This window comes from Podarcis cretensis, assembly GCF_951804945.1.
Source record: "Podarcis cretensis genome assembly, chromosome: 1".
Classification (NCBI taxonomy): domain Eukaryota; kingdom Metazoa; phylum Chordata; class Lepidosauria; order Squamata; family Lacertidae; genus Podarcis; species Podarcis cretensis.
In genome coordinates, this window is record NC_137170.1 from 81,441,583 (window position 1) to 81,457,873 (window position 16,291).

At 44.0% G+C, this 16,291-nt stretch overlaps 1 protein-coding gene across 5 annotated transcripts in view; it reads right to left on the reverse strand.

The window, feature by feature from the left end:
• The window catches only part of B4GALNT4 (beta-1,4-N-acetyl-galactosaminyltransferase 4), a 171,865-nt gene that overhangs the window by 70,882 nt on the left and 84,692 nt on the right, over positions 1-16,291 (reverse strand). For all 5 annotated transcript variants that reach the window (XM_079970085.1, XM_079970087.1, XM_079970089.1 and 2 more), the window contains exon 2: positions 1,118-1,233. In XM_079970085.1, the coding sequence (XP_079826211.1) occupies positions 1,118-1,233 (116 nt within the window). The remainder of the gene's footprint in view (positions 1-1,117; positions 1,234-16,291) is intronic.

Here is a 16,291-nt window from a genome sequence, read left to right on the forward strand (position 1 = left end):
AAGTGATATAGCATGCTGGAAAGAACGATTAACGTAAATGTGGTTTTCTGGAGAGATTTTTTAATTTTGTCTGAGTGTACTGAATTATAAGCAACAGGCTTTGGATTAGAGTAAGTCTAAATCAGGCTTCCTCAAACTTAGCCCTCCAGATGTTTTGAGACTACAATTCCCACCATCCCTGACCACTGGTCCTGCTAGCTAGGGATCATGGGAGTTGTAGGCTAAAAAGATCTGGAGGGCCGAGTTTGAGGAAGCCTGGTCTAAATAATAGAGCGAACAGCCTGTCACAGGCCTTCATAGAACAGATCAGTACCTCACATCCAAAGGTATATCTGCATCAAGTCTATAATGCCCAGGTAAGAAATTGACAAGTGCCTGCAAATGTGTGTGGCAGCTCGCCAATGGTAAGTGCATGTTTCAACCTCGTAACAACCTATGCCCTTTTCCAGAGCCTAGAGGTGTGGCAGGGTGGACGGGCTGTTCCTGCCTGTTGCATGGGCTTTGGAGAGGCTTAGGAAGTAGATAAATACCTCAAAGACATCCTACCATCTTCAAGGACAATATGAGGTCAGGAGAGCCCCTTCAGGCTCCTGAGAAAAACAAAGAGTCTCTCACTGACCTTGCCCTAGGCATGCCTGTGAGGTTCTTACAACTTAAAGCTTGGGGGGAAAGTGAGAACTCATCTATAAAGTTGCTCCCAACACCATGAAAGAGAAGCCCCCACCACCGCCAAGCTCAGAAGAGGAGAGGAGAGGACAGGTGGGGTCTCATCCACACAGTGACACAGAACTTCAGAGAAACTCCGCATGACATCAGATACAACACCTTGCCCCTTCCTCTACTGCAGTGGTGGTGGACCTCCAGCTCAAAGGCCTAATTAGGTCCACCAGGCCTCTGTGCAAACCACCCTCACCTGTTGGATGTGTGACATCATATGGTCTAAGTACCTGGGATTAGGAACCACTGCCTTTCCTCTACTGCCCTTCTAGTATGCAGAGTAAATCACAGTGATGCAGCAGAGATATCTCCATCTCCCAAACAAAAACTGTTAGGAAACTTATTTTCTAATTAGCATACAAAACACAGAAAGCAAGAAGCCAGGCGCAAGTGAGATTACCATCTGCTCATCCTCCCGGCTCTCGCTGGAGTCCTCAGCCTTCCTCTGAGGAGAGGATGCATGGGCCCCCGCCGCATGCCTGCCAGGGTCTGTCACCTCGCCCAGTCGCTCACCATCTGCAAAAGAAAAAGCAGGTGCACTGTAGGGCATGAGAGGGCAGCAGAGAAGCCATGGCCCCTACCAACCCATACCCCACAGCCATCAAAAGGCAGCAGCTCTATACTTCAGGTTCAGAAGTTAGAAGAGCTCGTGTGCCTCATGTCTCAAGAGAGGATTCTGAAAGTAACCAGGTCATGATCTAGCAGCCCACATTTATGCACTCTGCTTCTGAAATGGCAGCCTAAACTGATGCAGTACTAAACAGGTTTTGGAGTTGTTGGGGTTCTTTTGTTTTAAACCTGACAATTCTTGAAAATGCCTCCAGTACTTGGGTCACTAATCACCTTTGGCTATCTCAAAACCTTTCCAGGTGGTTAATTTATATTGCAGTAAAGTACCACCATCTCTCATTTGGTATTTTGAGTTTTGATATCTCCTTCCTCAAAGCAGAACCTTTGTTATGGGGATTTCACATTTTCTTCAGTGATCCAACTATACCAGTTTCTCACCGGGAAACTGTTTTTATTAATTATTATTTCTCCTCAGGTAGAGGCGGCTATTCCAAGGTCTGCGTACAATGCTCTTGAACAAATGTCATGGCTCCTTATTTTGCCTACTGCCTATAAATTTCATTAGTGACATGTGGCAACCCTCACCCTCAAAGCTTATGCAATATTGTGACCTTTAACACATATACTCTCTCTCATATTGTTGCTTGTTTCTCCCCAAATTTCTGAAAGGTTCAATGTTCCCCACAATATACTGTTTTTTAGAAAGCAGGTTATAAACATGCTTATTTTTCTTACTCAACAATGCACCACTGCATTAATCTGCTTAATTTGCGGGGTTTTAAAAAAAATTATCTGAAGGTTATGCATTTCCAGCTCAGGAGGGCACATCTCTCCTGATTACAGATGGGGTAGGGAAAGATTGAGAGAGATGCATGGTGAGCCCAGAATCCCTGCAGCAAAGCTTCCCAGTCCCCAACTGGGCGGCAGCTGGAATATTGTGTAAGTACAGTACTAAGACTGGGAAAGCCCCAATTACTGCTTTGGAAGGCCACTAGCAGCAGAAAATAGGGAGAAAGTTTTCCTATCATAAGAAATAAAGTACTATTCACTCAGATAGCAACCATCACACCCTTGTTGAAGCATTTCCATTAGTATATCGGCCCAGTTAACATTCCTGGCTTCATTCTCTCATAAGCTTCCTTGCATTCCTAGGTACAGGGATATGAAGCCCTGAATCCTAGCAGCTAAACGAGCCCATCTGGAGGGATTACAGACACTGCAATTATTAATGAGAAATCATGATACCATCATCAACTTCATGTAAACATCTGCTGCTTAGTGCACTGAGTAGTGGTATCCCAATCTTCCATACCAGACTATGCCGGTGCAACAACATATGTGCCTAAGCTCCTATATGCTACACAAGCAGCCCCTTCCGGGCGGAAGCCAGCTCCCAGCTCCCTGCTCCCCACGGGTATTTGTGAAATGCCAGAACAGATCAGTAAAAACACCTGTACAAATTAGAAGATCTCATTCATCGTGCCAGGCTTTCTTTACAAAAAGACTGGCGCCAGAGTAATGGGGCATGAAAGAGGAACAGCACTTATAGGGGTTTACTGACCAATTAAAACTACCAAAACACTTGCTAGCTGATATCATTTGTTTGCCCAATCATAATGCGGACAGTGAATAATCACTCCTACCTTTCACTACAATTCTAGCAAAACAAGAGGCTGAAGAGCACAAAGGAACAAAAGCTTCATTCTGGAGCGACCCCCACCACCCCACTGAGTCCCTCATGCACTATCTATATTACCCCTCTGGTGTAGTACTCCTCACTCCCACCCTCATCCTGGCAAGTTTAGTCAGGATTCCCTGGTGCCCATTTGAATAAAAGATGATGCTGCCCACCTCTGTGCCCCTCTTTGCAAGGAGCCATTTTGAATCAGAGACCCAGCACTACAAGGTGTCTGGGATTCAAGGTGCATGGAGAAGAGGGGAATGTCACGTTCGGAGGTTGGGTGCAAGTCCACAGGACTTGGCACCAGATCTCAGAAGCCGATAGCCTGCAGTTAGGCGAACTTGCCCTGGCTCTGGGGGAAAGGCACTGTTTTTGCAAAAGGCTCCTTCATTACATTATGCTAAGCAGCTTGCTTGGCTCATCAGTGTCATGTTTAATTATATCTAAAGCAACTGTTACATAAGAGCAAGGATAAACTCCAGCCAGAGCACAGACTGTTACAAACTCCTTTCCAACACATGGCCATGTGCTCAGTGACAGAGAGAGCGAACACCGTGCAACACTGCCAGAGCCTCACATCCTCTAGCAGCCCTTTACCTTTCCACTGGCTGATGCGCCACAATATAGTCTCTTGTACATGACCTATCTCTTAGGGGTAATGTGTCTTTCTTAGGCCTCCATGGCATAGCTTGAGATGCAATTTAAAAAGGGCTGTTAATATTAGGTGGAGTCGTGAGATCAAAACTTCAGAAGAGTGAGGGAACGTTTAGAGTTTTGTTGTATTTGTTTACACAATGATAAACTGATGTCAATTATACTAGACAATTGTATTCTGGGGGGAGGGCATTGTACTCAAATAAAGCTTGATGTGGGATGCATATGTCACCTACTCACCCCAGGGAGGTTGAGTACTTCTTTAATACAGTATCTGACAGTTTCTCTGAAAGTGGTGTGGGGGGAGGTTGTGTTTTTGGCAAGGGCTTATGCACAGGCATAGACATAGACATAGACATATATATCACAGGAACCCCAAACATCTATTTCTTCTACCAAGATACAGATCTTTTTCATAGGGACAGTTCAAGACTGGGTGCAGATACCCTCTACAATGTCTATGTGTGGTCTTTTCTTCCTCAAATCAATATTGACTCTTCTTCAATTGACCAGACTATAGAACATTTGACCAAATAGTAAGTAAAAGAGGGAGTGAGTGAGAAAGGCAGCAAATGGTCAATTCTGAAAATAAATCAAAACAATGTCAACTTCTGTACTAGAGCTCAGCATTTAAGACTTAAATGCTAGGATAAAAGGCAGCATAATATAATCTCATTATCAAATTGATAGGCAGCATTTTTATGGATGGGTGATCTGAGATAAACACAAAAAAGCCTGTATATCTCAAAATGACACTTTGGTGGGTGATTTTTTTTTGGGGGGGGGCATCTCAGCTAATCAAGCATGGGACTCAAAGCTTAATGACACTTGTTAATTTCGGCCCAGCAAAATGGGAATTTAGTTTTGAAAGAGGCTGGGTCCAAGTCTGAATTATTCCTACCAAAAGCAGCTGAGGTAGGAAGGGGCATTACCACCTATTAGGAAAGGGTGTTTCTTAATTGTTTACACTAATGAAGCACTGGAGCAATGTGCTTTTCTGGAATGGGATTCAGTCACAATGTTCTCAGGGCACATGGCCATAAAGAGTTTCTTAAACGCAAAATTCCCAATTACTTTGGGATGCTATTGCGATGCCTATCATTCCCACATTTTTACAGATACAGGAAAATTATTTGCATTGAGTTATGATGCAACGGATTTCAACTGGGAGTGTCATTAGCCTGGAATCCCATTTGGGGATATTTATCCTGAAGAAGACAAGATTTCAGGGAGATGTGGCAGCTGCCTACAAGTATCTGAAGAGCTGTCATGTAGAAGATGGGCTTTTTCTATAGCTCCAGAGGGCAGTACAACTAGTGGGTGGAAACCACAACGAAGCTCATTTCAGAGGAAGATTTGGAGAAACGTAAGAGCTGTGGTCTAAACCAGTGTTCCCCAAAACCCGGGCCGCGGACCGGTGCCGGTCCGTGGATCAATCGGCACCAGGCCGCCTGAGGAACTTCAAATCATTTCACTGTGGCGGGCGGCCGAGGCGCAGAGCATTGTGCCCTCCCAAACCCGCCCATTGTGTGACAATAGTGAATGAAAATTCACTATTGTTACACTGATGCTCCTCCTGGCCAATCAGGGAGCGGGTCCTCCCGCTTCCTGATTGGCCGAAAGGCAAACCTCACGCCATTGGCCGAGGAGGAGGCGCCACGGGAGGACTGAGGACTTGAGGTCGGAGACGCGGGGACTGAAGAGAAGCTGCCGTGAGGTTAGTGCACGGAGGGGGGGACTCAGCACTATCAAACGGAAAGAGGAGCAGCAGTGGTTTTATTAGAATGCCCTCTATGCAAGAAGAAGAAGAACTGCTGGAGATTGCAAATGACGGTGGCCTTAAAACTACGTTCGAGACAACAATTCTGCCGGTGTTCTGCATTAAAGTCATGGCGGAATACCCTGAGATTGCCACCACAGCACTTAAATCCCTATTGCCATTTCCGACAACCTATCTGTGTGAAGCGGGGTTTTCTGCAGTGACAGCAACCAAAACAAAACAACGGAATAAACTGGACATAAGCAACACACTTCGGGTGTCATTGTCTCCTATTACCCCCAGATGGAATTGTCTCGTTGCAAAGAAACAAGCTCAGGGTTCTCATTGATTTGGCATTCGAGTGAGTTAAATAAACTAAATCACTTTATATTCATTTTTTGGTCTAGCTGTATTTTATTTTGAAGGCATGTTTAAATACAATTAAATTAAAATTATTAAATCAAAACAAGCGGGCCACGGAAAAATTATCAAACATTTACCGGTCCGCGGCGATAAAAAGGTTGGGGAGCACTGGTCTAAACCACAGAGCCTAGGGCTTGCCGATCAGAAGGTCAGCGGTTCGAATCCCCGCAACGGGATGAGCTCCCGTTGCTCAGTCCCAGCTCCTCCCAACCTAGCAGTTCGAAAGCACATCAAAGTACAAGTAGATAAATAGGTACCGCTCCGGTGGGAAGGTAAATGGCGTTTCCGTGCGCTGCTCTGGTTCGCAAGCAGCGGCTTAGTCATGCTGGGCACATGACCCGGAAGCTGTACGCCCGCTCCCTTGGGCAGTAAAGCGAGATAAGCGCCGCAACCTCAGAGTCGTCCACGACTGGACCTAATGGTCAGGGGTCCCTTTACCTTTACCTTTAAGAGCTGTTCATAGACATGGTGGCCTCAACTTCATGGGAGATATTTCAGTGGAGACTCGGGTGTTGTATTTGCAAGATTGCAACACTGAGCAGGGTATATGTGTGTAGATGACCACTAAAGGTATTTTCCAATGCATATGATCTGAAGTTTTAAACGAATACAAGAGCACAGATATTGTATCCATGGGCCCTGAAACATAACAGGCAGCGTACTTGGCAACTTGGTTAGGTTATTATTTTTCTCCTCGTGCCACAGACATCAGCACTGTCCTCAATCCCATTAAAAGCTTCAGGTTTCAAGAAGAGCCACAAAAGGGAATTTCCAAGCATGCAAACTGAAAGTCATTAAATTATAGGAACGGAGGAAAGACAGGGAAAACAACTACCATCCAAACAAACATCATCCCATGGCTCATTCCAAGACAGTTCAAGCTTGAACTTCAGAAACCAGGTTTGCTCCTGTAAACTGAGGAGACAAAGAGGGATGTAGAAAATGATCTGACCCCAAGGCTGCAATAATCAGCACTGTATTAGGAAATACCAATGAGCTCAGTGGGAATTGCTTCTGAGTAAACGTGCTTAAGATCATAGTACAAAGATGCTTTCCCCAAAGAATTTCCTGAAGTCTGTGTGTTCAATTCAGAGTACGTATGCAGTAACTGCAGGCTCCATGAGAATGAGAATGATATCAGATCTTCAGCAGAATCTCCCAATCTGTCCAAAGAACCCAGACATGGACCAGCATGGCACTCTCTGCCCAAATGAGCAGCTCTTTGGAGAGTGACTGCTATGCCAAACAGCTTGCAGCTTTACACCTTTTCCCTGCGTTCTATTTTTGTCTTACTGCTGAGTCACACAGTGTGGAAAAGTGTGGGAAACGGCTGCCTGGACACAGACTCCAGCTCCAGATATGGAAGAACCCAGCAGATTGTCCTGCAAAGCTCAAACCCATATTTTCCCTATGGTGGATTTTTCCTAGGTGAATATTGGAGGTAGAATTCAGAATCCATTTCAGTGTGCTCTGTAAAATGCCCTTGACACATCCACTGCACATCTGAACAGGAGGCAATTTGGATGATGGATATAAGTGTATGACCCTTGCTCACCCCCTAACCTTTGCCGAAGGCAAGGTCAACTCTGTGTCCATGTAGCCATGAAACATTTTTTTAGAAATTGCTTTTTTTTTTAAAGAAATTGCACTGTGACCACACTCACACTAGCTGTTATGGAGTTTCCCGAAAGGGTAGGATGAAACACACCAGCAGATTAGACTCAGATGGACGCAGCCAGAAGGTTTCTTAGGACACCTGGACTTGGCTGGGCTGCAGGCATCACAGACAGATCCTAATTGTATATTGGCAGGAGACTGCTCTCCTGTGTAATACGAATCTCTTCACCAGAGAGCTCCCATCGCTCAAACTCACATTTACCACACTTGAAGGGCGGGAAGGACTCAATAAATTGCTACTGGGAGGAAGACACTGAAAACAAAGCCCTCACTCACACTAAGTGGATTGAAAAGGCCTATCCACTCCATGTATTGATCTCTGCCTACGATTTGGCACAGACAAGATACTTCTGGCCTTGAAGGGACTGAACACAGCTGGGGGCCTACAGCCTGGTACTGCTGATCCAGGAAAGTATTGGGTGGCAGGTACACCCCAGATACACACCCAAGCATCCAGGTAACTCTCTTTCAGTCACAAAAGAGATAAAACTGGTTCTGAAATCTGTATCAGGTTTTAACAAGGATGTACACAAGGCGTCCATAATTTTCAGACCTAAGAAAGAGGGTCCAAGTTCTACTGGACTGCAGCTCCATTATGGATTCTTAATTGTGTGATTTCACATCAGTTACCCACAGAACATGGCTACTGAAAACCCTCAGAGCAACAATGTATCAAAAAAGAGATTAAACCTAACCAATAAATTACACATATAAATGTAAAAACAATACACAAGCTGGAAGAATCAAGACAAACAGCAATGATAGCTCATACAACCAATCGGGCTTCACCCAAAGAGACCTGCCAGGAAGGGAAACAGTTCATACAAACCTTTAAGAGTGAAAATAGAGCTAGCTTAGTGTGCTTCTTTAGGGAAGAGGTTTTGCAATGAAGATGCCACTACTGAAAAGGCCCTGCTCCTAGTTGTCAGTAATGAAACCTCTGACAAAGATGGAACACAGAGCAAGGCCTCTTGAGATGACCTCAGTGTACCAGGGTCTGTGTAGGAGAAGGTGTTGTATAATGCAAGGTAGGCAAAGGCAATATAGGGCAAACTATTAAATTCAGTATTTTGAATTTTGCCCTGAAACCAAACAAAGGCCAAAGATATCTTAGCACAAGTATTAAAGGTAAAGGTACCCCTGCCCGTACGGGCCAGTCGTGACCGACTCTGGGGTTGCGCGCCCATCTCACTTAAGAGGCCGGGGGGCAGCGCTGTCCGAGGACACTTCTGGGTCACGCGGCCAGCGTGACAAAGCTGCTCTGGCGAGCCTGCACCAGCGCACCACACGGAAACGCCGTTTACCTTGCCGCTATAAAGCGGTACCTATTTATCTACTTGCACTTAAGGGTGCTTTCGAACTGCTACGTGGGCAGGAGCTGGGACCGAACGACGGGAGCTCACCCCGCCGCGGGGATTTGAACCGCCGACCATACAATCGGCAAGTCCTAGGCGCTGAGGTTTTACCCACAGCGCCACCCGTGTCCCACAGCACAAGTATTACATGCTCCTAAAAACCCACTGCTGCATTTTGGCTAATTAAAGTTTCCACTCAGTCTTCAAAGGCTACCCCAGTAATCTAAAATCCAGGTACCAGAGTATGCCTCATGATAGCCAAATCACCATTTAAAGGAGTAACTGTAACTGGTGAACCAACCAGCTAGAAAATAGTACTCTGGCCGCAGCTGCTACCTAACAATGCCTGAGGTTCTAGGGGTACTCCTGGTCCAGAAATACCAAACTGTAGTATCCCTTCTTTGGAAACAGTGTGCTTCTGCCTACCAGCTGCTAAAACCCACAGAAGAGCTGAGTGTTGTTGTGCTCAGGTCCTACTTGTAGTCTTCCCATAGGCCTCTGCTTGGCCACTGTTAGAAAAAGGATGTTGGACTAGATGGGCCACTGGTCTGATCCAGTAGGTCTCTTCTTATGTTCTCAAAATCCTTCATAGAGATTCAAAAAATGATGTTCTAACTCCCTGATCAGCTGGACCCACCACCATCAGCACCTGTGATTTGGCAGGATTCCCGCCTTCAGTTTATCCACTCTCATCCAGTCCATTATTGATCCCAGTCCCCTACTTAAGGCATTTTCTGTCTTCCCAGTTTTTGCTGAAAAGGAGAGATGGGCGCAGTGATGACGCCTCACCCCAAAATGTCTGAACAACTTATCCCAGCAGTGTATGTAAATATGAAAGAGAACAGGATGCAAGACAGAACCTTATAGGTTAAACCCCATGACACACAGCAGCAATTCCCAAACACTACTTCCTCAGGTCAACCTGACACACAGGAATGGAGCCACTAGAATTTGGTAATTAAGGTGGCCAAAAGGAGAAGAGGACTGGGGCTCTGCAGCATTAACACTTGTGCAGAAATGGGAATTTCAGGGGGTGGAGATGTAGAAACTCTGTCCTTTTCCATCTCTGGCCATTGGTGACTCCAGCTCCTAATCTATTCAAGTGGTGCAGAAGTAAACCATGGTTGATGGTATCAAAAGAAGCTGAAGTGCCCAGAGAATTAAGAGAGTCACACTCCCTCAATCTCCTCCCACGCTTTAACCACCAGGACAATCAAGGCAGTTTTAATTCCAAAAGCAGGCCAGAATTCAGACTAATATGGATCAAGATAATCTGTGGAACCCAGAAGATCCAGGAGCTACGTCATCACCTCTAAGCTGCCTTCCCCATTTTTAAAGCTTATCAGTGACAACTCTTGCATTTAGCGACATACTTTTGTTTAAAGACAGAAAAAGAATTTTATTAAAATAAAAGTTATTTTATTTTAGCCTTTGCCCTCATGTTATGAACTAAGGACTACTAGATTGTGCCTGTTGGGTTTTTGGACCACAATAAAGAATTGAATAAATAGATTGTGCAGCAACCCATTATGCACATCTCTGAATCTCCTTGTTAGAAATCACGGATGTTATTATCTGACCCAGAGATATTTGCAGCTTCTTTTTAACTTCCAATGAAGCTAGCTCATCCCTCATGAGTTCAGGCTAACATCAGTTAATGAATGAAAATTGATGTAAAAAGGAAAAGAGGATGCAAAATCATTAGTGGTTGTTAACAAGCCTAATTCCAGGTATCTACTTGCTGTTCTAACAGTGGGGTCCTGAGGCTACTCTAATTAGAATTTACCATAATAGTAATTCCTGATCCAAGTATTTCTCCCAAAGCCTACACTGATCCTTCTACTCTGCTAAAGCAAGGGAGGTTTATATTAAAAAAGAGTACTTGAAGTATTAAAAATTATCTTCTCCCCCTAAACAATACCACCAGGGCTTTTAAGATGTATTAGCTGCTTCTTTATGAAAGTTACACTAAAAATTCATTCAAATGAGCAGTAAGGCTATGAGAGAAGCTTTGGCAGAAGGGCAAGGAATTCAGCTCCCATTCATCAAACGTCCTCCCTATCTTCAGCTGATCAGAAGAGAAAAGATGGAACAATGAAGCTATGTTTCACTCCGTGAAAAGAGGAGCAGAAATCAAGAGCATGACTGGCCATTTGGACACCTTGCGGAGAGATAGCATAGCTTAAAATTTACAATTGCCAATGTAAAATTGAGCCAGGCACTTTTGTGAATGTACTAAACAAAATCACTTTATACAGAAAAAATAAGTGCAATAAGCGTGCGAAACAGGACTTCTGCTAGGAAGTGAAAATTAACCATCCGAGAGTGATGGTACTTGGAAGAAATCGCTACTTGGTAAAAACAGGAAGGAGGACCTCCCCACCCCCATTTGTCTGCTTTTGCAAGTACATAAGGCTCGCTCACTTCTTCTTCTTCTTACAGCCCACTGTGTTCAGTTATTATTTATTCATTTTTTATGATGCTAAAATATCCATCTACCCAACTGAAAAGTGTTTCATATTCCTAAGTGCCAGCACTATGTGTTCAGGCATCAGTCCTGTGGAGGGCTGGAAGTGAGCATAAATTTTTTTCAGGTGCCCAAGTGTCTGATATTTCTCATGCCCCAACATGCATACTTTTCAAACAAAGAACCTCTTCCCTCTATTGCATTTCTCTGGTACTTCTCTAGCTGGGGGGGGGGGCAATTTCCTTCCATTTGTTTTCCTATTATTTGGAAAACAGCTGCAAAAACATCTCTTCCAGAATTGGGGGCAGGGAGGCTATACGGGACAGATGGATTTATGTTAACAGCGATTCCTCCTGCCAGAGGGAGAAAGTAGAAGACAGTATATGTTGGCCTAGTGTTATATTTTGTAAGTGTCAGGCAGGTCTATTTCCCATAGGAAGCAATAAAGTTTCCCAGGAGACATTCAGGAAGCCCATCTTCTGCCAAGATTCATCCCAAGAGATTTGTTCCTGTCTCTCCTTCTGATTTTCTTTCCTCTCTCTGCACAGGGAACTTCCTGCCTAACTACCTTTTAGGCATCTGTCCACAGTCCATCTATCAACACTACACATCTCTGATTAAGAATGCTTTAGCCATTTCCCTCAAAAGACTGTAGCTTCATCCAAATGAAGAGTGTCACGGGAATAAAAGTTCATTTTGATCCCAATAACAGCAACAACAACCAAGTTCTTCCAAATGGGTGGAGGGAGAGGATTATCTGATGCATCTCTCATCAGTCTATTAACTATGTCTGTCTAAACTGCATTAACCCTTATGTTCCAATGGTGATAATTACTCAATTCAACAATACTCTGTGACAAAGAGCATAGTTTTAGATTGCTATTACTGCAGTACATAACCAAGAGCTCTGAGAAGGAGAACCTATGCAGGTTAGCTCCATTCCAGTATCATACTCAGTTCTCAGACAATGAGAGGAGAACCCTAAGGAGAGTTATCAAGAATTAACAATGATAGGATTTTTGTATTTGGGGGCCTATGGAGTAGCCCTGGCTAAAATTAATCACTTTTTACTCCTAGCCTGAGTTCTCCAGCAAGGGAAGATGTCCCTCTACCAAATGTAAACAAACTGTGGAAAAGACTCTGAATTGAAAGTGGAGACAACGTATGTACTTTTTTGTGACACAAGAAAATCTTTAACAAAAACTAATCTAGTTTATTGAATGTTTTTAAAATCATTCCAACAATTCACACCCATTTGGGGACGATTGTCATCCAGTACAAACTTAAAAAGAAATCAAGCTTTATTTTCATCCGCTTAAAATCTCTCCAAAAAGACCTTTGAGAATCAGGTGGCCTGGGGAAAATGCAGATTCCTTGAAACAGAAGCACAAGCCATGATTGAAAGACATTTGAAGTTCCTGCAACCATCTTGCTATGGCAACATGTTGTCATTTTCTTGCAGTGGGCCCATGGATGAAGTATGGTGGAATGGTGATACAGAAAACAGACTTCTCAAAGGCGGTACCCCATTTCTGGAATGATTCCCCCCCCCCCATGGTACATCTGACCCTGACCCTGTTCTTCTTTCAATGGTAACTGAAGATGCACCTTTTTGCCCAGGTTTCTGGTACAGCTTCAGTTTAGAGTTAATGTGCTAATGATCACTCAAACTGTCTATCGCTTGCTGTTTATTTGTTTTTTGTTAAGTGTTAGCTGCTGCTGTTTTTATACCCTGTATTTAACACTTGTTTTTATATGCAAGGTACTGATTACACTTGCTAATGTTTTGTTGTTGTGTGTAACCAACCCTGGGACTAGTTGGTGAAAGGCATGATTATTAATCAGTTAATTAGTAACAACAACACCTCCATCCTCATCTGGAGTGGGTCCCCATTTAAGTTTGTGGCTGGTTTAACTAGGAGCAACCACTTGAGGTTGAGTAACTGCAAGGGCAGAGAGACACCCAGAACTTGCTTCAGTGCCTGGGACTTGGTGAGAATCTTCTCCCCTTTGCACAAATTTAAAAGTGGGCGAATGCTCCTCATTACTGAAGCCCCAGCCCCACTTTGTTCTCTGTACATGCCTGCCTCCATGGCATTGATGCCATTAGTATTCTAGAAGCAACCCACTGCCTCCCCCTTTTCCCCAACCTCCATCTCCTAGGAGACAGGAGCAGAAATATCATCCACCCAAGACCTGCATAACAGGAACAGGAAATTAAGTCTTAAAGTTCCCTTTATCCTGTTCCTAACCGTTACCGAGCCTTGACAATCCGATTTCTTCTCTCGCTTTTTGGCAACTGTCTATATCGCTCAATTCCCCACTAACTTATCTCATCCCTCTCCTTTAAAAATATGCTATGAATCTGCTAGAGGTGGGGTGGGTACACAAAGTTGCAGGGCTTTAAAAGGTGACTGATGCCCTGTGGATTAAAAGGAGAGGGCAAGGCAATTATGGCCCTGATTCGTTCTTGGATTTCACTGCAAATGCTTGCGTTGTAACAGGAAGTAAAGCAAAAAGATATCGAGATATATCTATCTATATCTATATCTATATCTATATCTATCTATAATCTATATCATCTATATCTATCCACTGGTGGCTTCCACAATTAAAATGAAGCAAGTAAAAGGCAGTAAACCATCTCTAAAACTCATTGGCAGTGGTGCAAGTGGTTTGGGGCAGAAATCCAGGACACCATTCAGCAAAATAAGCAGAAAGGTCTCCAAACACAGCAAATCTGGAGGATTCACTTGCCTATACTGGGACTAACAACCCTTCTGCCTTCTCTTCTATTTCTCGCCCCGCCCTCTTATTCTCCACTCCCTTAACAGTGATTATTTATAACCACAAGGCAAAAGTAGTTTTAAGAACTTGTTTCCTTCTCACACCCACTTGGAAAGCGATTATCCACATGGGATAAAGCTTTGGCAGTGAGGGGAACAGAAAGAGTAGCCAGGGTGCTCCCTAATACAAGCCCAGTGCAAATATCCATATGTTTCTGCAGTGCTTACTTAGCTTGTACGAGGAAGGCCAGCAGTGCTTAAGTTTCTAAAAAGAGGGATGTGGGTCTCCAGTTTGCTGAAAAGTCAAATTACTGACCCATAAATCTTCTTAATTCTAGAATGGAGGTGTTGTTCTGGTTGGGGGGGGGGCATTCTGAGTAACCTCAAAGACCAATTATGAATCTATCTTTCACACACAGCCATGCTTTGACCTTTAGATTATATATAATCATATATATGCATATGCTATGGACCTGATCCCACCCTATGCCACCGGACAAGAGAGACAGGGCCACCCAAGGCCAAAGGCTTTGCTTCCACCACTGTAATGTTTCCAAGTGCAGCACTTCTCTTTGCCCCCCTCAGGAGTGAATGACAGCTACAGTTCCAGTGCATGGAAGTCAGCCAGTTTCACAAGAGAAAGCAGGGTACTTCAATGTCCAGTGTCAGTCAACGAGAGCCCTCAAATATTACGGGAGAAAACAAATAGGCAGTGCTCAAGGATTCCCTGTGTCAGCATGCACATTACGGGAGATCATAGGGTCTGGAGGACAAAACAACTAGTCTTTGCCCTAATCTACAGAACTCAGTGGAAACCAAGCCCAAATCAATCTGCACAGGCTCCACTCAGTTTCTTGGTCATGCTAGATGTGACAAACATGTACAGCCTAAGAACTGGCTTTCAAATATCCAAGGAGGAGACTTTTTTTAAAAAAAATAATGCAAAAAGGTGGGTTACCTACTATTAGATCCTTGTTTTGCCCCAAGGCCTGAGGCACTGTGGTTATTCTACATTAGTGTTATCAATTAATAATGGAAGTCAGCCCCTGTGAAGCAGGTCTGGGAAGTATAACATGGCATCCAATGCATCTCTGGGGAACTCAGAGGCTGAAGCAACTATCTAGCTACACCAATGCCTGCTATCCTCAGTTCACCCCATCACTCTTGAGCAGGGACACTTGGAGATGGACTTCCATGTATGAACAGCAGAGGCATTTTTCTTTGATCATAGTTAACACCCTGTCTTATCCAAGGTACATTCTTGGACCACAGCCAGAACCAGAAGCTCGCAAGGAATTGAGCAATAGGACAAGGATATAATGGGAGTATTCTGCATTCTGTCAGATCTGATGTAGTGTATAAACATGACATTCCTCACCCACGTCCGTTCTACGAAGAGGTAGCTGATATATTTAGCTCTAAGTACAGTAGTTGTAAGTTTAGCTCCACTTTATTTGCCAAAGATTAAGTGGGAAAATCCAGAGTTTAACCCTACCATAATGGGTTTCAAACTTCTCAAAAGTCATCTTAAGAATCTCCTTGCACATGTCAAGGAATCCCAGCACACTGGGAAATAGTATATTCCAGGATATACACATTCTTCCAGGCTGCCAGTCTTGGACCTACCTGATGCCCTGCATAAACTCACTCTTTGGCTTAGAAAGTGCCCAGTGCTTCAGCCACCAATATTTCTACCCTCCAAGATTTCATCTGTGGTCACTTCATGTCACTATGGAACCCAAACCTAGAAATGTATCACACGGTAAACACGAGCAACATTTTGTCAGAAAGAGCCTTTAATATCACATACTAAAAACAAAACAAACACACAAAGCAAAGCTGTAGTCTCTAGCAGCACAGCAGCTGCTGCAATTCACCCAAGTGAAGTGTAAATCTCCGGGGATAGACAGTGATTTGGTCTAAAGGCAAGGGAAGCACGAAGCTGTATCTAGATGTGCATGTTCTGATTTATGCTGTTTTTAAAAGCACAAGTTCAAGATACTTCAGCCTCCCACTCAAAGGCAGACACAAGACAACCAGCAATCCCTAGCATTGCCAGGGGAGCTCTTAAATCCACATATCTTTTAAGAGGATTAAAAAAAATTGCACCAGTGCCACCAATAGTTTTTACATTAATATGACAGACAAGAGGAACTTCCTTTCCCCCAGCCTGGAAGTATGTGATAAGCAATCCATCCCAGA